Raw genomic sequence first — 24672 nt, forward strand, 5'->3', positions numbered from 1 at the left:
CACCGATTCTCTTGACAAACTTTTTTTTTTTTTTTTTTACTTTTTATACAATACAGTTAATTTTTTTTTTACATGGCACCATGTTAAATATAATGCATTCTCAGATGCGGCTTCACCCAGGTACATAATGTGACAGTTTCTGATATACATATTTCAAACCAGAACTGTCAGTAATAGTGATGTTCCAGAAAAAATTCTAGTATATCTATATTCAATTAAGGTTCGTTTGAATCTGAAAACTGGTTTATTTAAAAATGTTGTTGACGTGATATTGATATTTGTATAATAATTGGTGATCCTTTACTTTATTTACGGATATTTGTTATTTAGTTTGTTATAAAATTGGGCACTCTGATTATCCGGAATTTATTTATTCGATATTGTTATTATTATTATTATTGTATGTTGATAGTTATCTTCGTTTCATCTATTCAAAGTCTATTTTTTACCCTGTATGGCATAATATGCATTTTAAAGAACAAAATTCAACCACTTATGAGGAGTGTGCATATTTTTTTCACCTTCGTATGTATAAATAGTAGGTACCTATATGTACTAAAAATGTATGCTATAGAAATGAATATCAACTTTAGAGTTTAAAAAAAAAAAAAATATACATATAAACACTCACTCAGTCAGCTTTTTGCACCAGCTATCGATAGAATTGTAGTTTGAACTTTGTTAGCATAGCTGTAAGGCAGCGTTGTCAAAAAATGAATTGACTATTACAGTTTTTTATTTTTTATTATTCACTGTTGCGATGCATAGGTATTCCAATTTTGAATCATTTAAAAAATTATAGTACACGCTGAATATAATATAAAAATAAATCACGTGATAGTGCATATGCAAACTAATGCCAAACGCGAATACTTCCGAATTATTTCAGATGTTGCATGGTGTACATTCGAATTTCTCAGTGGACTTGTGTCCAGCGACACATGTATGCGACCTGTATGTTTAGCCAAAAACACCCAACATCTCTATTTGTAAACTCGTGTAACAGTGTCTATTTCTAAATTGTGGTAACAATCTATGTGCTGTATAATTTGTCTGTGAATATTTAACAAATGTATAATATAATAACAATCAATTCCTACAAAGCTCTATTTAATCGTAAATTATTCTTACAGTCACAAATATCATCACCTTCCAATTTTAGTTTATTAATGACTACAGAGCGTTTAAATTCAGTTTTAAACGAATCTTTCTTGAGTAGTCAACGTTCAAATAGACCGATAGATTGAAATGAAAGATCGAACCCCGCTTTTCAAATTCATTTTTCTGTGTTTATTAACTATATAACAATGTTGCTAAGAACTAATAACAATACTGGTCATTGTAACCGGTATAGATTAAAATTGATGTAGCTTATTTTCCGGTCACCTCAATTCAATAATTGAATCACCTACAACCTGAAAAGTACTAAATATCTGCATATTTGTATGTTTAGCAAGGATACTACCATTATTTATTATTATTGTGATTATTAGCATTATTATTATGTTTTTTAAACAATAGATTAGAGAGGACGTTTAATATACTAAAAATTAATGTACGGTGGCTGACCTTTTTACAATAAATATTAGAAGGTATTAGCTTACACATTTTTCGAACTAATCGTATAATCTTTCATACTATTAAAATCACAAGTGTTAATATATGTATATATATATATACTGTACAGTATTTATGGAGAATAGGGAACGAGTAGATTTGATATTTATAGATAAATACCTGATCTTATTATTATATATTAACGGATCATATAAACTTGGGAACACACTCGTTGTTCACTTGCACGATTTCCAAGCAATTATTGTAGTTTCATTAGTATTCTACTAGGTATTCATTACTTTGTTTTTACGACAAACGGTCATTCATTCTCTAGGTATAAAGAACCGATACCTAAATTCAGTCAGAAACAAGACCCGAGGGATTTGATCCTGGATTTGCAGTATTCTGTACATCAACAACCAAAAAGTATGAAAATTTCATTCCTTATGTTCTAATGATGAATATGCAAAATTCTTGTCGCATTTTGAAAGTAGACACCTACCATCCAATCGCTAAAGTTTCTCTAACATTATATACTGTTATTTTAAGGCTGACTTTACAGAGGCTTTCGTAAACGATATTTCCAAAACCTAGTTTTGCATTATTATTATATTATTGGCTGGAGTTGTTGTATTCGTATAAAAATTTATTTTTATTCTTCATGGTTGAATCACTGTTATATCTCCTTTCATTCATACTATTGACACCGTTTTTGGCGAATTGTGGCTAGATAGAATGACGGCGAGAACCGCCTGACATCGGTCAAGACTGCAGGTGAAGTTTCTCCGTAACCGATCGCAATCTAAAGGATTAAAATAATTCGGATGATACGTGGTTGATAAATAAAAAGAAGAGAATCCTCACCTTAAAAGTTCCTCTTGAATACGATCAGTAATCGCTTTCCTAGCATCAATTTCATTTGCTTTGGCTGACCTCAGTTCTTTCAACATTTCGCTGAAATCTATGGGGTCCCCGTAATTCATTGTTACTTTTTTATGAGTTTTTATCATGTACGGAGGTTCATTAGGTAAAACGTCATCCATCCCCAAATGGTAGATAGGAATTACTAACGGGGTCACCGGAGATTCTAGTATAAGTCTTCCTACACCCCATTTCAACCTGCATGCATCAAACAAGATTATCAATACTGTTGCGTAATTAAAATTTAGCTAAAATAAAGCATTAAATAATACAAGCAGGCAACTGAAACCAGATTTTTTTTTTTCATAGCTTTTTTCACAGGCTCAATAACGGAGTAGCAGAATTAGAACTAACTTAGGAGATAAATATATTGAATATTTAAAACCTCGTATTTTCTTTGAGCATGTTTACTTTGCCCTCCGGAAATACGTGAACCCATTCACCGCTGGATAATTTTTCAATGCAAAAGTTCATGCTCTCTTGATAAACTCCTTCCCCTCTAAGAACAGGCACGCATTTTCCTAACATAAAGAAGTAGGAGTGCCAAACATTGGTAAAGCATATATCGTGCGCAGCTAGGGACCATCTTATCACACGCCTGTTTATCAAGTGGCGAAGATCCAGGGTAGCTGAAAAAGAAGTCACCATTCACGATACATACTTCACCCATTTTTATCTCGTGAATTTCGATGGAAATAACTGGCATCTTTGTAAAGTGATACAAAAGGTTGATGTTATTGGTTGCGAGATCGTGATAATTGAAATGACTTCAATAATGATAAAGTTAACATTTGATATTGCTGAGTCATAGATTATTCATGATACAGAGAATGACTAATACAACTTTGGCTTGCGCAGTTAACGTGGCAATTATGCAGATATGAGCGCACACACATACACACACCCAGGGTTGGCGAAATATCATTTTCTAACTTTTTGGCACCTTTTTGGAAAATATTCAAATTGATTATTTATCACTATACCGTCTTGCACGCTGTGGCTTCATTCAAGTTAGGATCTTCACAACTAATATTTAAATTTTCCCAAGGTATTACCGAGACTATGTTTGTTATTCCAAATAATTGTCGTTACGTTAAAATACATGCCGAGTTACGAAAAGTAGCAAGTCACTTGATTTTCACACTTCTTTTTCACAAAAGTTGCTCCCTACCAGTTTCACGCGCGTAATTCGGGTGGCCTTACCCCAAATTCCAGGATCGTCGAAGCAGCTGTGATGGTTTGATATGGTGATGAGAGGGACGTTCCGAGGTCGACAATCCAAGGCCCTCGTTATGATATGCTTGTTGTATATTTTAGTTTTGTTCAACCATTCTGGAATTAATATTAATGGAATGAAAAAAAATGATGAAGCTTTTAGAATCGAAGACGAGAAACAACAATGGGTGGAAATCAGACTGGTTTAAATACAATCTGAAATTGAGGGTCACAGGTTAAAGACAAAATTCAAATGATAATGAGGTGACATGTTTACATTGACAATGTATCGTGTTGATTTCCTTGAACGGAAGCAGATAAGTGGATTGACATGTTAGTGGCGGAATTTCAAGGTCTCGACAGTTAGATTCATGTCGTCTTTAATATGAGCCGTATAACCATGGTTTGACAAACTAGTGAAAAATAATTGTAAAAATAGTGTGTTAACCTAGAATGAACTTAGAGAATATCCCCACTGCTGCGAACGTAATCGAACTTGCGAACTTCCAAAATTTTGTCGGATTTCGAAGCTTTGGTATTATCCATTTGATGTCGTAAACCATTTCGCCCGCACTCGCAAAGAAACACAGATTTTAATATTACGAGTGTTAAATATCCATTAAATACGATTATATTCCACAGTTAAATACCTGCCCGCGAAATATCGTCTGCTCTTTTACCACTGCGCGGACGCCATCTTTGATTAAAAGGGGCGTCACGTGACGTGACGCGCGTTTCTTACGAAATGCTTTTAGTTCGCTCCCGCTAATTCGCGATATTTTAAATTGAATAACAGACTCTGTTGTGTTGTTTAAAATTCCTGCGATAATATTCATGAGTAAAAAGACAAACGTTTCACCTTGGTAGTATATTTACTATATTTTGCTTCAGAAGCGATCGAAAAAGTTAAACAAAATACCTCACGCTGCACGGAAATGATTAATACCTCATTACGTAATTTAAAGTCGAGTGCTCGTTTCAGTCTCGAGCTGGTTGCCTGTATTTACAGAGTATTTAAATATTTTATTACATTATAGACAGAAGCACGCAAACGTTCAAGCCGGAACTTCTACGTTTTCCGGTAGTTTTATCACACGCAAGCCGCCACCGGATACAATATATAAATATATAATATATATATATATTTACTGTATGCTTCACATATTACATAATATTCAAGAATCTTGCTTTTTTTATTCGTGCGTTCTTGAATAATTTTCTAAAGGGCATGAAATGATTCGATACAATACATCGATTTTACTTTGTGATATTTCTTTTCGATTCTATTACATTTTGACGCGTCGAGCGCTTGAAAAATTGTGTAGAAAAAATGGCATTTTAAGTACCAAGGTTCTGGAAACAATAACGATAACGATAACGTTAAGATCATCAGGTTGCTATTAACTTTTTCAGAGGCACATTAAATCTACCAAACAGATTTTGATGAAATTTGGTGTCATCTGAATTTTTCACACTAAATTTGTGAAAAAAAAAAAACGATTTACTTATGTTTAATAAGTATCCTGCAGATTCCAAAAGTCAAAAGTACAACTCTTATTACTTTATTTGGAGAAAAGATGAGAAAAGCAGCATGAAACGAATTGGCACTGTCCGAGTGCTTCCACTTTTTCTGCTTTCATACGCATCGAAACTTCTCCATGGGATATGAGGAACTATCATTTATAATATACGAGCAGTTTGTCGCTGGGTTGGTAAACAGGTCTTATATCGCTTTAGCAGCCTTCCGGTATTTAGTGATTACACTTTGCCTAATGAATACATAATGAAGTATCTCGTCTCAATCTTTATCACTGAATATTCATTGCTAATTCAACGGGTTTCAGCATTTTTAAACCTTATACATATACGCTAATTGTTACCAGTTCTATACCTAAAACTAATTCATATTCCAAGCTTTGAAATACCGAACGTTATATCGTCATGAATACACATAACTAAATACAGCAGAATGTAGAATGGAATAAAAACAATTGGAATAATAGTTATACTATTTTGCAAATGGTAAGCAACAATCGCAATGAAACCGACCGTCTTATTGATATTACAGCGGTTATGATAAACAATATTTACAATTAGTCAAATTTGAAGCTATACGAATCAATAACTAAGTATATGAAAATCGTCACAAACATAATAACAGTATAAATAGATACTCCAATGGACTTGTAAAATACGGTTACAATTAGTTCCAGCATTCTCGAAAACCCAATATCAAGTATGATGAATCCCTAATGATTATAATAATCTGAAAAATGCACCAGTCGAACAAATTTGAGCCTTGAAGAATCTTTCTTTGCAGGAAAAACCGTGAAGTGTTTTAAACGGTTTCCTTTTGACCGACCACCATACTGTACACCTTTTCCCATTCATCATACACTGAGAAAAATTTCATTTGTTACAGTAACTAGAAGAATTGAGTTAAACAGGTATCGTTAAAAAAAACTGTTTGAATATTGTTGGAATTACGAAAAACGAGGAACGCGTAACCATTTTCCGCTATCGTCGATCATTTTTTGGTTATTGCAACGCAAAATCAATTTCTGAGGTTTACTCGACTTTTTTAGTCAAACAAGGCTTTAACGTCAATTTATCGTTGCACGAGCATTAAATTTTCGCAACAGTTGCAAGAAAATATAGCAACAGCGATCGTGATGAGAAAGAATAGTAACGGATATAAAAGTAATTTTCATTTTCTACCTAGGACTGTATTTTTCGATTGTGGTAGAAAATGAAAATAGTCAAGGACTGAGCGGTAACCGGAACTGAAAATTTCTCTCAGTGTAGTCAACATTTGCTCTCAAGAACCGAGTATTCACGCATATGATAACGCGTGTTATATGTACATATAGAATGTAGAATAAGAAAAAGTCCTGGTTATTGGTACCAATTAATCTCTGATTGAACGATGATCGCTAGGAGAGTAGAGGTGATACACGCTTCGCGATATCTGAAAGTCTAATTAGCGAATCGCAGACCGGCTAATAGGATGCAGCGTTATTGACCCTTCGTTGATCCTCGCAAAGAGATATTGTGTACACGGACTTGAGGATACATCCCCCGCCTCTTTATACAATGCACGTGTAGGATGCTCCCTAGGGCACAAGGACGTGTATATACATGTATGTAAAGTATAATATAACGCATATCCGTACGAACATGAAGTATGGTGTTCTCATTCGTTCGCGCGCCCGGTTCTCGTCTTCTCACTTACACATACGTATCCGGTATACACAGGTATAAGGTACCCTGCAAGTCGGTCCGTTCGTAAAACGAGAAACGGGGCCCGGAGGAAAATCGAGATAAAAGATGGGGCCCTACTGGGGCCCGAGTGGCAGGTGGAGGGAGATCGTGCCGGAGCTGGGCCTGATCTCGAGAGGCAGTGACTTCGAGTCCGGCTTCGGGCCCCTATCCCCCGCTCGAACGTATTTGGGCCTTGAATGGTTTAAGCCACCTGTAAACAGGGCGAAAACCAGCCCGTAAAAACGAATCGAGATCGCGACGATAATTTGGTGAGAAGGTGCGTTTACGGTTCGGTTTGAAACGGCGGGAGAAAACGTGTTTGAAAAGTGAAAAGCCGCGCAGCCCGGTTCTTACAAATAAGTGTTCAAGTTTACACACCGCGTTCGCTTTACACACGGTGGAATGTAGATTAAGTCGTGGATGGAGGATTCGCTCTTCGTATAACCATGGATCGTGAGAATATCACAGTTCGTAGACACGCAATGCGGCAATTTTGTTTCTATTCACGTCAAGTGCGACCGGATGTGATGTACGCGAGTTGTGAAAAGTGATAATGAAAATCGACGCAAAGCGGTGCTTGCGCTTTTGAGGAAAATGATGAAAATTATGGATTACTTCGTTGGAGGATGTGTCTTAATTCCAAGGGACTGATCAAAATGTAAGTGGAATAAGAAGAGCGCAAGAATAAAGTGCAAGCAACAAAAATGTTTACTCGTCTTAAGGGGCCAGTGATAATAAAACGTCCCGGATTATCCATCGCACACGTGTAAGAGGGAGGAGAATGGCGACGGAAATAATTTTGTGACGATAAAATTAGGGTTCGGAATTGAAAATCGGTAGCTGTACAACCCGTGCACACGAGGCATTTAACGAGGTCCTTAAACAGCGTACAACGTCCTCGGTTAATTCGAGACTGCTCCGAGACTAAACCGCCAATTATTTTTATCCCCCGTAGACTATTAACATCCGTCCGCAGATCGAAACTGGCAGTTTATATGGTTCTAACCGACTCATCGTCCTGCGGTTTACCTGGTTGAAAATTTCTTTACAAACCCTAAACTGCGCACCACGCATTCAACTTCGACCAATGGCTAAATTAACCCTTTTTCGGCGCCGTAAGCAACGATATTAACTGTTAACTTTTTATCCACGCGAATAATTTCGCTCTATAACGAATTTCAGATATCTGTTTCATCGGTTCTAAAACATATGCGCACCATAATTAGAAGCTGTGTGTGCAAATATTTCTTTAGTTCATAAAACGTATATATACCACAGTTTTATTGGGAATCAAACTTTGTTTGAATTTTTCACCCCAGGGAAAAATTGAAATTTTCCTTGTCTCTTATATACATATTTTCTAATGCTCAACGGTCTTGTCGCGTAATCAATTTCCTCCAAATGTTTAACGGCGGTTGTAAGAAAAACGGAGCCTGTAGAATATCGGTAAAATTATGCCCTGAAAAAAATATCGTCCGCAGATATTCAGCGGAAGAGGTTCCCGGGGATCCGGGACCTTGCAAAGTGCTCGCGAGTGACTTTGAGATTTTTAAGTGGCGGTGTTGCAAAGTGTGTGGTTTTCTTCAGACGAACGTTTTAATGGCTGGATCGCTGCGGCTCTGCTCCTGAGAATCAAAGTATATATACACGGTGAAAGTCATCGGAGTGCATCTCGAGGGAGCAATAAGGCAGGGACAGGTATAAAGTATATATATAATATAATATAATGCACACGTGTACGTTGTATTTCACGGATTACACGACCAACGAATATTACAACACTGATTGCGTGGCGGGAGATTTCGAAAATCGATATCTATATAGTCAAGTTGGTTAGAATCGATCAGAAGCAAGGCGCAATTGCGTATGAATAATATTCCCAACGCTTCCCAGTCACGATTACACGTGTTATAATTTCGTTCATATGAATTAGTTTCGTTTTACGACGTCTATATACCCAAGTATAATCGTAACCCTAGATCGGAATCTGATATTCGTTTCAAAAGTACCTGCATTACGTTTAACTCTAACGGCTCCGACCATCTGCCGATGATTGTTCCTCGGTAATAAACAATAAAATTTACTCATCTGCGTACCTCAAGCACCGGATGTGGTCGTTATTTCCCACCTGCATAATGCATCTCTGGGTTATTGTTATATAGAATTAAATTTACGCGCGGCCAACTAAAATATTTTCAATTATTACAGTATCACATTATTTCTCGCCGCCTTTGATGATTTAAACTCAACGGCCTGGGCGACTCTATTCTACGGGGGCAGGTCTCAATAAAAACGCATCAGGTATAATAATACGGCGGTATATAAAACGTATATAACCCCGCGGTCTCTCGGCCGAACCGCGACGTTTCAAATACCACAAATTCAATCTTGCCGATAATCCGACGGCTCCTCCTCCCGGTGATTTTATTATTTGATAGCTACGCTAACGTGAACATTGTTCTTTATTTTATCCGGCTGAACACGTAACTCGCGGAACATTCCTGCGTCTTCGAGACCAGCTGTGATTGGCCGCGACACTTGTGACGTCATATTTCGCACGCAGCGCCATCTTGTTTCCAATTTCAGACCCAGTTTAACCTCTTTATGCCGGGGATTTTGGCGCTAGGTGAGTTTAGTCAAGGGATTCGGAGCCGGGTATATAGTGGGTGAGAAAAAGTTTCGGACAAAGACAAAAGCGCGGGATCATTTCGCGGTTTAATTGTTGCAAAAACACGAGCCTTTCAGGAAAGGTTAAGAAATTGTGGCAGTTTAAAGTGTTCCTCGAAGTAATTATAAAGCCTTTTTTGTGTCATTAGCGCATGCACAGGCTGCTGCAATAGCGTGCTTCGTCCTCTAGCGGTATCTTAATGACCGAGATATGAGGGTTGACTTTACGCTGCCAACCGGGCTCAAATTACCAATTATAACATTCCCCACCCACTTTTAAGAAAATTTTACAACTCGGTGAACTTTGACTTTATAAAGTGTCGTATTAAGTATGTATATATTATAATATATTTTCATACCTTCGAGAACAAAACCGCAGACTTACGATCGGATATATAATTAGGCGCGATACACGAGTGACGTGAAACGAATTGAACTAAATTGGAAGTCAAGAATGAATCAGTTCTTCGTTGTCGCTTGTGGGGCATTTTTCGGATCTAGGTGTTACACTTTGTCGTTAAATTGTAATTATTGTCAGGTGGGGAACGACGAGCACCGGCTGCCTGTAGCAGCGGGGGTTCCCGGTCCACGAGGCTTTGAATTGGCGGGCAACGCGACGCGGGGATTCCCTGCAGGTACCTCAAAAAGTGATTGGTAACTCTATCTTGCGTCGAACGATTCTCCTGCGCAAGTCGGAATAATGACATCGAGTTATGCCCGTCCGAAAACACGTCGATCGACTCTAATTCTCAATCTAAAATGCCTTTGCGTATACAAATGTACAGTAAAATGTATAAATTCCTTGAACTTTTGTCTAACTTGTTTTCACTCCGAAACAAAATGCGACTTCGATTCTATCCGAATTACGTGACAATGCATGGAATTTTTCTACTTCACCATCATCGCCAGTCATTTTCACATAGTTCGAAGTGGTTTTTATTTCAGACTGAAAACAAGTTAGCCGGAAGCTTAAGGCTTTTACGTATTTCATCGTACATAGATATAGGTTTAAATTATTTCACGATTTGAAACTTGTGATCGTTACGCTAGTAAGAAAAATTGTCCGTACAGTATCTATATAAGAAGTTTGTCAACTTGACGAGGGTATCGGTTTCGTACGTCTGCCCATATCAGACAAATACTTGTAACACTTCCACAAGGAATTTCCATGAAATATCGGAACAATGGTGTACATAAGGCTCGTAGGTGAGGTGTTATTAAAAGGTTTGTCACACCGTGTTACCTTTATTGGTAGCAGGTAACCGGAGAAAAATGATGTGCCCACGCGGAGAGTGTGCGAGAGCTCCACTCATGGAGCTGGTGAAACGTGGCCATGGTGTGGAGTAGAGACGCGTATATGATACGGGTATGGGCATGGCAGGCACCTTACATATACACGAAGAAGCAGCTAGCGCGCAGACCCTCGGCTAGGAAGCACAAGAAGCTATGTGACTTGCTCCTTGGAAGGAGCGGTAGCCCGACTATCCGGTCACCCGAACGTCTTCCTCGAGAATGTCGGTTCGTGGACGATGACGCGGCCTCCAGGCGTGCTCAGCATGGAAAATGACCTCGCGATGTTTCGACTCGGCACCTCGGAGAGACGCCAAGTTTTCCAAGGTGACATCGAGTGCCCTGAAAGCTAAGAAGCGGCATCGCGATCTCTGAGAAAACCGATTCCGAGCTCACGCGGAACATGCACGCATCCTTGCTGCAAGCTCGGAGGAAACTTTGCTCGGTCTCGAGGCGCAAGGAATAGGGAATAAGGCCCGGACTATAGTCATTACTGCTCGTTAATCTTCCCGCGCAAACCTTAATAAGCACCCTTGGGTGTCTGACCGGCTCATTTTTCAATTCCTGTTACCGAAAGGCGCCAAGGCAGTTGGCTCTCGCCTCTGTTCCGAGGAGGTTGAGAACCACATTCGAACTGGTCTCGAGACTCCCTCGCACGGGGAGGAGTCCGTGAGACTGCAGCCTCGGACCGAGTAAGTATGTTAGACGTACCTACGTGTATAACTGCATTATCCACTCGTCTACCTGCCTGTATAACCCGCTCTCATCGCCCGGACGGGGGAACCACCCGTTGTAATTTCACATCTCGGATTTGGGGTAAGCGCAAATCACAGGGTAGACCGTCCACCGGCGACCTCGAGTGCCCGAAACTGCAACCACGGAATTTCTTGACTGGAAATGATAATGAGGGAAGTTCGAAGGGGGCAATAAGACTGGATTAAAAATTTCTTCATTATTTTAATAACAGTCCCAAAGTCCTCGGTCTGCGTTTTCGAAAGCGTATAGAACATGGTCGGACCGTGATGATAATTCATTTCTTGTACACAGATCGATGCCAAAAAGTAATTTTAATATCTACGGACGATGAAAACAATTCTTTTCAAAAAGATGACATTTTCACATGATAACGAGGGATCCAATCTTATTGTTTAAAATCATACCAACAAGCTTTGAGTTCATTTCACCGTTTACCCTGATGTTTGAATATAATTTCGTTGTTTTCTGGTCCCTCATTCAGTTTTATAACACAATGTTGGACATATTCGCTGCTGCAGAGCCTGCAGTTTCGGAGACGATGCGTAAATCATCTGCCTTAATTAATTTATTACCGTGTTCTTTGTACACGTATACCACCTTAAGCATCGCGTGACGCGGATTCCGCGGTTATAGTCGCTGATTCGCGGAGATCTTATTACCGCCTGGATTATTTAATGGTCATGTGCGTGCAGCGAATAGGCCGCAGCATCTTCTTTTCAAGGTAATTTTCGCGTGAGGGAAAAAAAAAAAAAAAAATTTCAAAATTTAAATTTCATCAAACGAGTGCGATTCACGTCCACGTTAATCGTGACCGATGAACACGTTGTATGATAAATCGCGCAAGGTACGTCGGGATATTTTTATTTATTTATTTTTTTCCGAAGCGAAGGCAAGATGTCGGAGAAATATCGCCGGTGCTGTGCAGCAATCATAGAACATCTGGGCGGTAATTCGTGGCGTAGGAGGTAATGGCTTAATGGTGATTGAATGATCATAATAGTTATGCAACAAATTGAGTGAGTAAAGCATGGCCTGGCGTTTACGGTCGAGTATTAAAGGTACATGCTGTACGGCGCAGCTTGATACATGCCGTGCAACATACAAGAACCATTGGAAACACCGTGGCATAGTGTACGCCTATAATACGTGCCGGGGTTATGATAGTAAAGCGAAGCGTAAAAAGTGTGCGTATGAAGTTGTCTCTACTTATATAGAGAATCGCCGCTTGATTGTCGGGTGGGTTTTATAATTTATCGACACCCGGCGATATTAAAAGTCGCGAAGTAATTAAGGCCTTCGGGTATAAAACATCGTCTCGCATGCATGTGTATTTATGTACTTGTATCCATGAGCGTCACCCTAATCGGAAAATTTTCTCTTTTTTCAATTTTTCAGGATCATGCTTTCGCCCGCCGCTGTGCAAGGTGCGTCATCTAATGTCAACTTTCAAGGCGCACCCTGCATACACTGCAGGGAGCTGTGCCCAGCAGGCTATGTACCGCATTTTTGGAGGTGAGTGTAGTACGAAGAGAATTTGAAAAAAGATTGTTAAGACCCGAGAAAACGACAACAAGATTTAGGTGACGAGGAAGATGGGGAGGACGTCGGATAAAAGGAAATGGTAACATTGACTTGGAGGGGGAAAAAAAAAATCGGCAGGATGATGCGTGGCTCGGTAATTAAACTTTGTCTGTAATTATGATCGTTAATTAGCTATGGAAGTGGCACGTACGTGTCGGGAAATCGAAGGTGAAAGGGAGAGATAAAAATATCGAATCGGAAAGATTATTTATCCTCACGGCGACGCACCCATCTGACAAAACGCGTTTAACACGCGCCACGGGACACGCGTTACCAACAACACGTACCACCGTGCCCATGGCATGCACCCCATCCATATCCAACTTACCGATCGCGAACGTGCAGCCGCTGTCCATAAAACGACCGATACATTTTGCGGTGGCCTCGAGTACAACCGTAGAGAAATAGGATCCTGGCTAAACCGCATTATAAACGTTCTTGTTGCGGTTCTTGTTGTTTTAGTTGTTGTTGTACTCAGTGAACGTGAGGATAAACATTTTTCTCCAAATCCTACCTCGTGGATTCATCAAATATGTATAATACACTTCGAGAAGCTGTAATACGTGCGTAAATTTTTAGTGAAATACTTTCAGAGGTCAAGTAATCTTGAAGCCCGGTTCATGGTATTCCCTCTCTTTTAAGTTTCTTCGAAACGACATACGATCTTTCGAATTCCGACGAGACCTTTACGATCCGGTGTGTTACAAAAGTTACCGAGTGGCCTAACCCCGGGATCAAAGCTTACTTTAAGTGCAATTCCATCGGAGCCGTGTAGTCCTTGAGTTGGAAGGCATCACTCACCGTTTCTCCGGATGATGTGAACTGGTTCCGAATGAGTTCAGCAGAGCGGTGGAAAAGGTTTCGTAGAAGCTGGCAGAGCAGGGCAGGCTTAATCTTTGATCGAGAGAAAGAGGACCAGACGTGCGGACCTCTCGTGTCCTGGTTTCTCTTATTTTCCGATCACTGCCATGGCACATCACAGAGGGAGGATGATACATGCGACGGTCGATATAAATTGACTCGGGCAGAAGACGGAAGCGGTTTGTCGGCTGGTCCTCGAGTCGTTTGTATGGTATAATATATGATACACGTTCAGCATGGGAAGACAGGGAGCGAGGAGGATCAGCTCTCTGAAGGATGAGACAGCTGATTTTTTAATTACAGTTAATGGTTTGTTAACAGCTGATCACTCTACGCTAATTAGCGATGATTTCGATAGCGCTCTTACCGTATACTTGACGCCATCCGGTTCTGAAACAGAGCGTCACCAGGATATTCGGCACCTGCCGAACAGCAGTCCTCGGCATCGCGGTAGCCTCCTTTCGTCCTGCGACCTTATCTCCATCGCGTATCTCTCCTATCTGTCCTTCCCTTCTTTTCACGACTGTCAACCACAACGTCGGCCAACTCTCGAACGGCGACGCACAAAGACGATGGATCTCCACTCGAGTCCGGCTTCAGAATTAGGAAAATGACCCTCTTCCAGGGTCTCCAAGATTTTCCCCTTCAAGATCCCGAGCTTCTCTTTTCGATCTTCCAAGCCGTTCCATTTCCAAGATTTTTCTCCGGACTTGTTTTCCTCTTTCTGTTATCAGAATCTTTTGACGATGGCGATGTTGGAGACGGCTTTCACGTCCTCGCATACTTGTCAGTTTCACACTTTTTTCATCTAAACACCGTTCCAATCCGTAGTTTGAACACTCATTCCTTGGAATGCTGCGCACTGCTGTGAAAACTAGCGGATACTAGTATCATTGGGGACGAAAACAGGAAGAGAAAGTGTTACCGCCATGAGTACTCTTGGGACTCGGTTTAATACATCGTCGGGCGAGATTCGAGATCTTGCAGCCAAGGAACGCGTTATTAAAGATGAAATAATCGAGTACGATAGCTATCGAGACAAATGGTGAATTAATAACCGAAGGTTACGAAGCTGCCGGACCGGAACTGGACACCCTGTGGTCATCGTGCTCCGACAGCGGTGAGGGACTCGATCGTCTCTGAATTTTTCTACCTCGCTGCACCGACGCATGCAGGTGCATCATGTATTGCAAAATTTGATTAAGCAGAGGAGAAATCAAGTTATATAAGGTGATAAGACAGATCGAAAATTTGAGGCGGAAGGTCACTGTGAGGGCGAAAAAAGTTACCCGTTTGTAAAAATTTTTTCACAAGGATAACTAATTCATAAAGGGATCGAATTATTGGCATTTTATTGAGTGTATATTAAACTTCTTATATGTAAATTTTTATTAAAAAACATTTTAAATTAACAAAGATATGTGCCTCGACTTAACGAATGAACATCTAAAGATCCTCGAGCCTCGCGTAGATACGTAAAGATTCTGACCTTTGACTAATTGCGCTTCGCAAGTGGCTGCAAAGAGACCATCGATCCAGTGTGTAACCGAGCCCTTTGCTTTGTGAGAAATACTACCGATACCCTTGAATCGTTTCCGATCTGTTATCAGTGACGTCTAAGTTTGGTTACAAGGTACCCGATATTATACAAAGCTGCGAGAAGCTCTGCATGCGATGAGAAAACGAGAGTTCAAGCGGAATAATTTAGCGGGAGATAAAAATCAGCAATGCCGGAGGGTTTTCTATTCCGTTCCGTTCCGTCGAGAGGAACGGTTTTCGAGTACCTGCTATTATTTTCGTTCGAGAAAAGATACGCCGCTGCGGTCCATGATGATCATGCGCTATGCCGAAGAAGAAGAAATCCGAAGAGAGTCTCGACGGTAGACGGACAGACACTACGGGGAGGGTTCGGTATGTTAATTACACACCAATGTAACTCGTCTCACTCCTTCTGTTATATCGCCCTCTCCCTCCCACGTGGCGTCGGGTTACCTCAAACAGCCGCAACGCGTCCTTCTCGCACGTCGGGATTGCGTGCGTCCAACCAACGACCTCCGACCCGATGAAAAATAATACTTCTTTTACCTTTTTCGTAATCGTATGTTTGGTCCCGGCAAACTGCCCCCCAAAAATTAATATACGACTGGTCGTCTAATAATTTTCTCGTCAACGGATTGTACGGGTATATATATATATATATATATGTAATATATATGTATGAATATATGCATCTTTATTTTTATTTACTATTTTTCAGAAACGTACAACCATGGAATTGAAAATAATGATGTGAAGTTAATTTTCCACATAATTAAATCGAGATTGTATTTGGTTTGAAGAATTATTCATTTATACCTACGCGTTTCATATATTTCAAACGTAAAATTTGAGTTTCATTAAACTTGACCTTGGGAGATGAATTAGGTTCTCTGGATGCTATATTCTGTAACTTTATGTGATTTTCGTGATTTCTACATTCAAGCGCAAACTTCCTCGAACGCATACGCCCCATTTGAGAGTTGATTGCGAATTTTCAAACCCCTCGCTTCCTCGGCTCCCCCCGCCGCTTTCAAAACCCTTTCACTAATCCATCACGGTAACGAGAGGAGGTTTTATTTTCGCCCGGTAATTAGTCTTAATTGATGGGCCGAGTGATTGATTGCGGGGTGTCTCGTCTCGTCTCGTCTTGTCTCGTCACAGGCGTTATGAACGTCGGAATATTTAGAAAAAAAAAAGAAGACGCGTTACCGGGTCGAAGAGGCTAAAATTTTACGCTTAACTCGTAATAGCGTGGCGGGATAAAGAGGCGTATGTGAGCGCAGGTGTCGAGATTTTCAAGGGGCTTGAAAAAGAAACCCGAGATGCGCGGCAGCCGGCGCGCGTAGGTCGCTTAGCTCCCGTTACCGAATAAAATAACCATCAAACGAAACCTGGGACGGCAGTAAAAGTAAAACCCGAATTGACAACCCGAGAAACTGAGAAACTGACAAACCAGAGGTATCCGCCAGCCGATGGCGTAAAAGTTTGACGTCTTTTTTACCCGCCCGATCCGTCCGTTCGATGCGGCGTCACATTCCTCAAGCGGCGCGCGCGGCAGCGTCGTAAACTAAATTGGCGCATGCGCAGAACGTCGCGGAGATATTGCTTATGGGTGCGAATGCGCGATACTCTACCGAGTCTCTTGCTCATTATAACGATTCGCGGAGTTGTAATTTTTTAACGAGGGATATCAATGGGCGAGAAAACTTTGAAACGCACTCACGAAGCTTGGGCGTCGAATGTCGTTTCGGGAATTTTTAACGCGAGATTGTTTTCTAGATAAACTCAGAATCGCTCTCATTTCTCTTTCTGCATTCTTCGCAGCGGTTGAACGCATAACGCACGTTTTTATAACGCAGCTTCGGTGATTTGATAAGAGAATTTGATTGGTTTTTTATTCTAAATTTTATTCCCGGTAATGAAGGGGGATATTTGTTTTTATACCGACGATCGTTTTATCGGTCCCATTTTATTTCCACCTCTTTTTCATGCGTGTGAGAGAGAGAAAGTTAAACAAACAAGTTGAAAATAAATAAAAATAAATCCAAATTATCCACGGAAAGAAAAATAATTTTCCCCCGCCCTCTCGACCCGCGCGCGGTATTTTAGCGAAGAGGACCTTAGAGCTGAAATTATTTCTTGCGGCTCTCCTTCGTCGCTCGTAATTACTCGCCAAATCTTTCACGGTTACCTTACCAGTTTCTTACGACCCCTCGTCAACCCACCGATTTTATGCTTTTCTCTTTGAATATTTCGCGGCGGTGGTTCTTGCCCGGCGCTTCGCCGTTGGTTTTATATCGTTTTTACGTGACTTGCGGAATTCTCGAACCGCGCGGATTACACGCACGACGGTCCCCGCGTCTTTCCATATAACCGCAGTAACGGAATGCGTAAAAAGTTATTTAAAAAATTTTCGCTCATGAGATTGCTCGGGGCGAGCAGAGTTTCGAGACAATTTTACTTCCACCCAATCTTTCGTGAAAAAATTCTCCATCATCCATCAATTTCCAAAAAAGTTTTATACCATTACTGCGGGGTAAAAATTTAATCGGTTCAACTGAATTTCTAATCTCAAATCTCCTGCGGCTACACGGTAGGCCGGATTCTATCGAGTGAATAGATTCCCTGGCGCGGAGCTTAGACAGGAAAATTACCACCGGATGACTCGGCTGGATTTTAATATAATGGAGGGAAGTTGAACATTCCGCAGAGCCGAGTTTCTCCGACAGTGGAAATCGATATTAGCCAGTGTCCTCCCATCCTGGGAAGCTGTCGAACAAAAGGACGAGATATCGAAGATAGAAAGAAAGAGCGGCTTTGCCGCAGCTCACCGTAGCTTTTAAAATGGAGCCAGGAGGCTTAGCTCATCGCCGAAGGATCCTCAGCTTCGCGATATTTGATATAACCTAAGCAAATACCCGCATTTTTGTCCCTCGGCACGTGCAGGGTGCAGGTAATCGGATTATGAAGATTGGTTAGCCGAAAATTGATACTTTTCATTAATTTTGTCACGAGATGGTGGCTCGACAAATTATTGCACTCTCTAAACATGCGATACTAGAAAGTACCGGACTTACAATAAAAAGCTTATGTAATATATCGGTACTTTGATTAAAATAGTTTCTAAATTCTTAAAACTCTCGTAGATTCGTTCGTTTTCTTTCTACAATAGTATTTTCATTTAGAAAACTTATTACCCACAGTGACTGAAACCGATTTTCTTTTTGTTCGGGCCTCAATTAGATATTGTCATTTCTTGATCATCGTCAATATCGGTGCAATGTTTTAAAATTATAATATGCAGAGATGCCCGCACGAGGGAAAAAAGAATTTTTGCGAACTTGTGGATGATACAAATCTTCCGAACAAAATTAAAATTGGTGAAAAGTATCGCGTTAAAATAATTTTTCAAAGCCTCAAACCACGCATTCGAAAAAATCCAAAAAATAGATTTCACAGTTCTTATACATTCGGCGATTTTCTGGGTCCAGCTGCGGCCGATTCGAAGTGCGATTCGTTCTTCCCGCGGCATTGTGCAGAATTCGACGGACAGTAGACGCACGGTAAAGAAAGAATGTCGTTTCTGTTCGGGCGAGCAAAAACTTGGAACCTCGCTGCCTTCTATGGCGAAGAGTACACAGTGTTCCAAAAGCTTCTACCAGTCGAGCAAGTAGACATCAGAAGCTGCAGGTTGAGCTTCCGATTTCTCGGTCTACTTGGCCGAGCAAAGACGCGATGATTGTTGTTCGTCTGCCGTAATTAACCGACCCTGGGATAGGTGGATACCGGGACAATCTCTCGACACTTGAACATCAACCGCGCATGCGCCAAATAATTAAATCTCATTGGTCGGCGAAATCTTACCGCAGCGATATTCTTGTCTCCGATGCAGGCGGGTCAACCTACACAAAATGTGTACGTTTGAATTTTCAAAGAGGATAAGCATTAAATTCCGACCATTCTTTGAAGAATCAACTTTCCGACCCAATAAAAAATGCTTCCCAAACCTTTCCGAGTCACTACCTCAATTATTTCAGATTCTAACCTCGAAAATTCGTATCAACTACATCGGCACCAGAAACAGTTTGACAACTGAAAACTCGGGATGGCCAGCCTGCGCGAACACCCGATAAATCTCGCGCATGCGCGGTTGAGTTTCAAGCTTCAAGAGATTGTCCCGGTATGCATATAAGGTGTATACAAATAGAATATACATACATATATATAATTACAGACGTCAGGGATCAGTTTGATTGAAAACGAGTTTGTCTCTCGCGTCTGTACTGTAAAAAAGAAGTTCTCTGTACTTTGTTCCGATACAAACACCGATCAGTTACATTATCCTCAAGGATATATTGTACATAAAATAAACTCCCGCTGCTGCAGTTGCACAGGGAGAGCCAAGACTGCTGGACCTTCGACACGGACAAATCCCTGACGCAATTACAAACCGATTCAGACTCTCTTTGTCCGTTTGTATACCCGCGTAATAACACCGAACAACCGCTTTCACTCACTCACCGTCATTTTGATAATTGAGCTACGGTATATTTTCTCAGTAACATGCTTAAGACGATAAAAATTTACCGAAACTGCGCAACAGATTTTTTCGCAACAAATGTTACGTACGAATTTACTGCGAGACTCAACGAATCTTTGTAGTTACACAAAGAAATTATTTTTTACCGGCATTTGTTCCGGTGATTTTTCATACAGCAGAAAATTTTTAACTTCGTGATTTTTTTAGACAAAAATTCATTTTTGCACGTTGACTACAAGTTCACTCTACTTGGCGCAAGGTTTTTTTTCACCATCAGGATATTTGCGCTCTGATCGACACAGAGAATCATTTTATCGATTAGAAACGGGTTTTCCGGGTTTTTGCATTGCTGAGAAATGACGGAGACGTTTTAGGCAGGTTGAATCGAGGTTCGGTTTTTTCAACCCCGGCTGCGCCAGTGCGTTCGCATCTCGGCCGCATTTTATCTTGTAAAATTGGAGCGCGTTGAGAGGTGGCAAAATCGACGATAACTGCAAAAGATATGCACGAATGGAGGCGGATAGGCTGAAAGCGTCATTTCATCACGTATACGAAGTAATTCAGAAGACCGGGTACATCGGCTATTATCTTACGGCTGTTACCATTTTCGTAATGATCGTATTGTTTCTTTCCCACGCAGGCTGAAGAAGCATTTCGAACATGGATTCGCTTCGGAGAGCGCGCGAGTAGACGAAGAATAGAAACAAGAAAGAAAAACGAAAATGAAGAATAATCGGTGCACTTACAACGATATAGTAACTATGCCATCGTCTTTCGAGGTCGTCGCAAGCTTTAATCTTCTTCACGAAGCTGTCCTGCGATTCGGAGAAACCTGAAAGAAGCAGAGAATTTTAATTGTTGTTAGATATTTCTTCGACCAATAACGTTGAATTTTTAACACGTTAAAATTGCAGTGTTCATTTTTTGGGGCAGGGTTGGAATTACAAATTTGGCAAGTTCCGAAAGCGTCGAATTTGGAATTTTTCGGTGGTGAAAGTTACAGCAAAGAAATCAAACTTTGACGAAACATCAAAGTTTCAAATGTTCCGAAAACCGACGCTCGAAGTTACGAAAGTGCAAAATGAAAAAAGGGCGTAACTCTGACAAGTTAAAGGTCCGAAAGTGCGAAAGTGAGAAAGTTTAAAAATCTGAAATATCGACATCCCGAATGTTCGAACGTTTTCAGTTCCGTGAATTTCTGACTTGATAAGATTTCAGTACTTTGACTTTACTTTGTTTTGGATTTTCGATATTTTTACGTATGGAATCCTGGTAATTCTGATTTTCGGTATTTCCGAATTTTTTACCCTCACTCGTTGAGTAAACGACGCTGTCTAAGTATATTTTAATTTTCGGAATTCTGCTCTATCGTAACTTGAATTTTCGTAATCTAGCATTTCGAAACTTTGAGCCGTTGGGAACTTTGTTATTTCTGCAAAGTCTGATTTCTTTACTTCAGGTTTCGTCACCAAATAATTCGAAACTAAGCGCTTTGGGAAATTTTCAAATTCGAAACTTGAACCCCGCCCCCATTTCCTTACTCAAACGGAAATACGACGTTTGTTTAATACGAGGGTTGGCTCGGATGAATCATCCAAAGGATTAGACTGTGCCTTTGGGAAGAAAAGATGTATTTGAAAGATAATTATAATGAATAAGGTATGATAAGAAAATTAGTTGAAACTAGACGAACAATCCTAGTGTTATAACGCGAGTAGCGCTGTATCGGGAGAATCTGAAAATTAAAGAAACAGTGTTAATGCGCGATTGATCGAAGAGGTTTGTCCAGAAATGTAGGCACAAGTTGGGTATTTTCAAAGGTGAGTAGACAACGTATACGGAATCGAAGGAAGAAGTACACAGAATGCGTTTCATTATTGTAACCGAACAAGTCGATTGGAGAACATCGCCCGAACCAGGCGCCGCGGACAAGATTACACGAACTAGGTGTAATCAAGTCCAGTGCATGAATTAAATGCTCTTAAATGCAGTGCAGTGAAACAAAAGAGGGTACTCGTTGTCAACCTTTTACGTAACCAAGATATGGTGGGTCTTTCGACGATCAAAGCTAATGTCAACTCGGCGCTGGTCGGACTAGAAGTGAGCGTCGCTCCGCGGTGGCGATTTTATAAGAAGTGGTTGGTCGTATCATCGAGCGTTCGGCAGTCGCTCGTTGACGTCACAATTTTAGGAATAGCGACCGACAGATTCTCTTCTCCCTTGCCGAATTACCCTATTAGGTGATAATTCGTTCATTGTAGGCGGGAGTGAATTCGATAGCGTAAATTTATACATACAGAATTTATTAGTTTAATTACAATAAAGAAACATATAACTGTGAGGTTATTGAACATCGTTATAACTTTGAAGTTAAATTATTCCAACAAACGGAGTAACTAGTATCAATTTTCTCACGTCGTCCGAAATTCGTCATACGATTCAACGTCAGAAAATTGTTGGCAAAAGAGTCTGGAGAATTCGTAAAAGCCAAGGATCTTCCTCTGCGATTACAGAAGCTATTCTCCCGACTCGAACGTATACCTGTGCGAATCATTTAAGGCAAGCTCTCGGCCCGGTTTTAAATCAGAGTCCATTGTTCTGTCCGAGACATGTCCCACTTCGGTGGGTCTCTTTTCTTCTTCTCTCGGTGTATCCGCGATCAGCGGAGCCTAGCTTTGAAATTTTTTAATCTTCGATGCGCGTCCTCCCCTCGACGCGTCGTCCTGTCCTCCATCCCCTTTCATCCCCGCCCCCCTTCGGCAGAGTCAAGTGGTCGGTGCCAAAGTGCGCTTTCGGCATATTTTTCCCGGATTTTTCATGGCGGGGAGCCGCTGGCACTTTGAATACGACATCGAGTGCCCGGTCTCGACATCCTCGCAGATGCCGCATGAACTTCATTCCCGCCAATCGAGTGGAAAATATAGAGGATTTCGAGGAGGCTTTGGAGAATCCGCGGCTAAATTCTTAAATCATGAATCTGGCGGGGGTCGGAGGAAATTTATTCGAACATTGAGTACAGTTTGTTGATTTTCATCGTCAAGACGATGAGCCTTTGAATAATTCTTTTTTTTTTTTTTTATTACTATTATTTATTTTTTGAACATACGCACGATTTATCTGAAATTTTAGTCGCTTACTTATCGGATCGCGTCGTCTTTTTTTTCCTTTTTATTTTTCCCACTCACTCGGGTTTCTTCTCGCGTGATTCATTTTCACCTTTCTGTTACGCAAAGGTGTTACACTTCCCTTGATCTCGTTGAAAATATCTTATTTCATCGAACAGGGTTTTGAATTACGGATATAAAATTACTGAAGGTTGTGCACATTCGCGCACGCATGTCACGTACGGGATTACTCGAATGGTACTTAATTACTTGTACAACTTTCCAGGTCGAGTTCACAAGCGAAAACATTTTCTCATCGATTCGTATCACGGCTTTTTACCGTGATTACAAAAGTGTGTCGTATCGTATAGCTGCACAACATCTTTTACCGTGAAAAAAGTCCCTCGTTCATTACATACATATTTAAAAGTTATAATAATATCGTGAAAAATACATCAGCGTACTAAAAGTTAATTTGATATTTGAGCTTAAAAAACGAAACGAAGTAATCGAACTCTCATCCATCCTCAACAACAAGGGTAGGAAAAATTGATGGGGGTTAAGGTTGTTTTTTACTTTCTTTTTGTTTTTTTTCTCTCATTTCGTTTCGCTTTCATCGAGTGATACAGCGACGATTGATTAATCGGGACATTGAAATGGGGAGAGGGATGAGGGTGCTCAATTTACACCCTCACCCCTCGCATACTGCTCTCTCGGGTGAATTAGAGTTTAGGCAGGGTCACGTCCGCGTCTTGTTCACCGCCAGTATCGTTCGCTTGTCCGCGTTGATTAGAGGTATTTACGGGGGCGTGCATTTACCAGGTGCGTGAGGTCGTATCTGCACGGAGGGGAGCGAAATGCCGAAGTATCGATTCCGCGAGTCCCGTTATGCCCTGGAAAGGCGAGCTCCGTAGCCAGCCTCCGCGTTCTTCTTCCCCGAGGAGTAGGACAAGGGAAGGAAGAATTTACCGGTCATAGACTATACGTTACAATGTGTGGGATAACTGTTAAAATTCACAAGGATTCCGCATCCGTTATTCTTTCACTCCGAATATATCGAAGCCTGAGAAAACGTTCGGCGCTTGAATACCTTCCAGACTTCCGGCGACTCATGCCAGATATTTATTGGCCGTAAATTCATGCGGGAACCCGGCTATGCAAAGACTACCGGAATCTGCGCCTTGTTTCATCCTGTTTTAACGCTTGAATAACCCTTTTTTTGGGTTCGTTATTCTCCGGTTCTCGTCTGAGGATTTCAATTGTTTCAGAAAATTTGGACAATCATCTCAGATATTAGATGACCACGATTATGGTAGCAATTGAATGACTCTCCTAGTCGCAAGCATAACCGATATCTAGAGTACAATTAAAAGTTATTGA

General features: G+C 40.7%; 2 protein-coding genes across 5 annotated transcripts in view; one reads left to right on the plus strand and one right to left on the minus strand.

The window, feature by feature from the left end:
* Positions 1-76: 76 nt before the first annotated feature.
* LOC107220096 (tafazzin) lies at positions 77-10953 on the minus strand. Of its 4 annotated transcripts, XM_015658536.2 has the most exons (6): positions 4344-4398; positions 4142-4266; positions 3682-3810; positions 2864-3107; positions 2422-2676; positions 77-2359 (listed from the first exon to the last, which is right to left on the minus strand). In XM_015658536.2, exons 2-6 carry the CDS (start codon positions 4254-4256, stop codon positions 2320-2322), a joined length of 783 nt encoding a protein of 260 aa, XP_015514022.1. In that variant the 5' UTR covers positions 4257-4266; positions 4344-4398; the 3' UTR covers positions 77-2319. The 4 variants fall into 4 exon arrangements, with proteins under 4 accessions (XP_015514022.1, XP_046596743.1, XP_046596744.1 ...); XM_046740787.1 differs by lacking the exons at positions 4142-4266; positions 4344-4398 and adding an exon at positions 10865-10953; XM_046740788.1 differs by having other exon boundaries at positions 4142-4394.
* LOC107220191 (protein prickle) overlaps positions 8238-24672 on the plus strand; it is a 115778-nt gene continuing 99343 nt past the window's right edge. The window contains exons 1-2 of the mRNA XM_046740777.1: positions 8238-8652; positions 13063-13179. Of these exons, the coding sequence (XP_046596733.1) occupies positions 13067-13179 (113 nt within the window). The 5' untranslated portion in view covers positions 8238-8652; positions 13063-13066. The remainder of the gene's footprint in view (positions 8653-13062; positions 13180-24672) is intronic.

This window comes from Neodiprion lecontei, chromosome 5 (genome assembly GCF_021901455.1).
Source record: "Neodiprion lecontei isolate iyNeoLeco1 chromosome 5, iyNeoLeco1.1, whole genome shotgun sequence".
In the NCBI taxonomy this organism is placed as follows: Eukaryota; Metazoa; Arthropoda; class Insecta; order Hymenoptera; family Diprionidae; genus Neodiprion; species Neodiprion lecontei.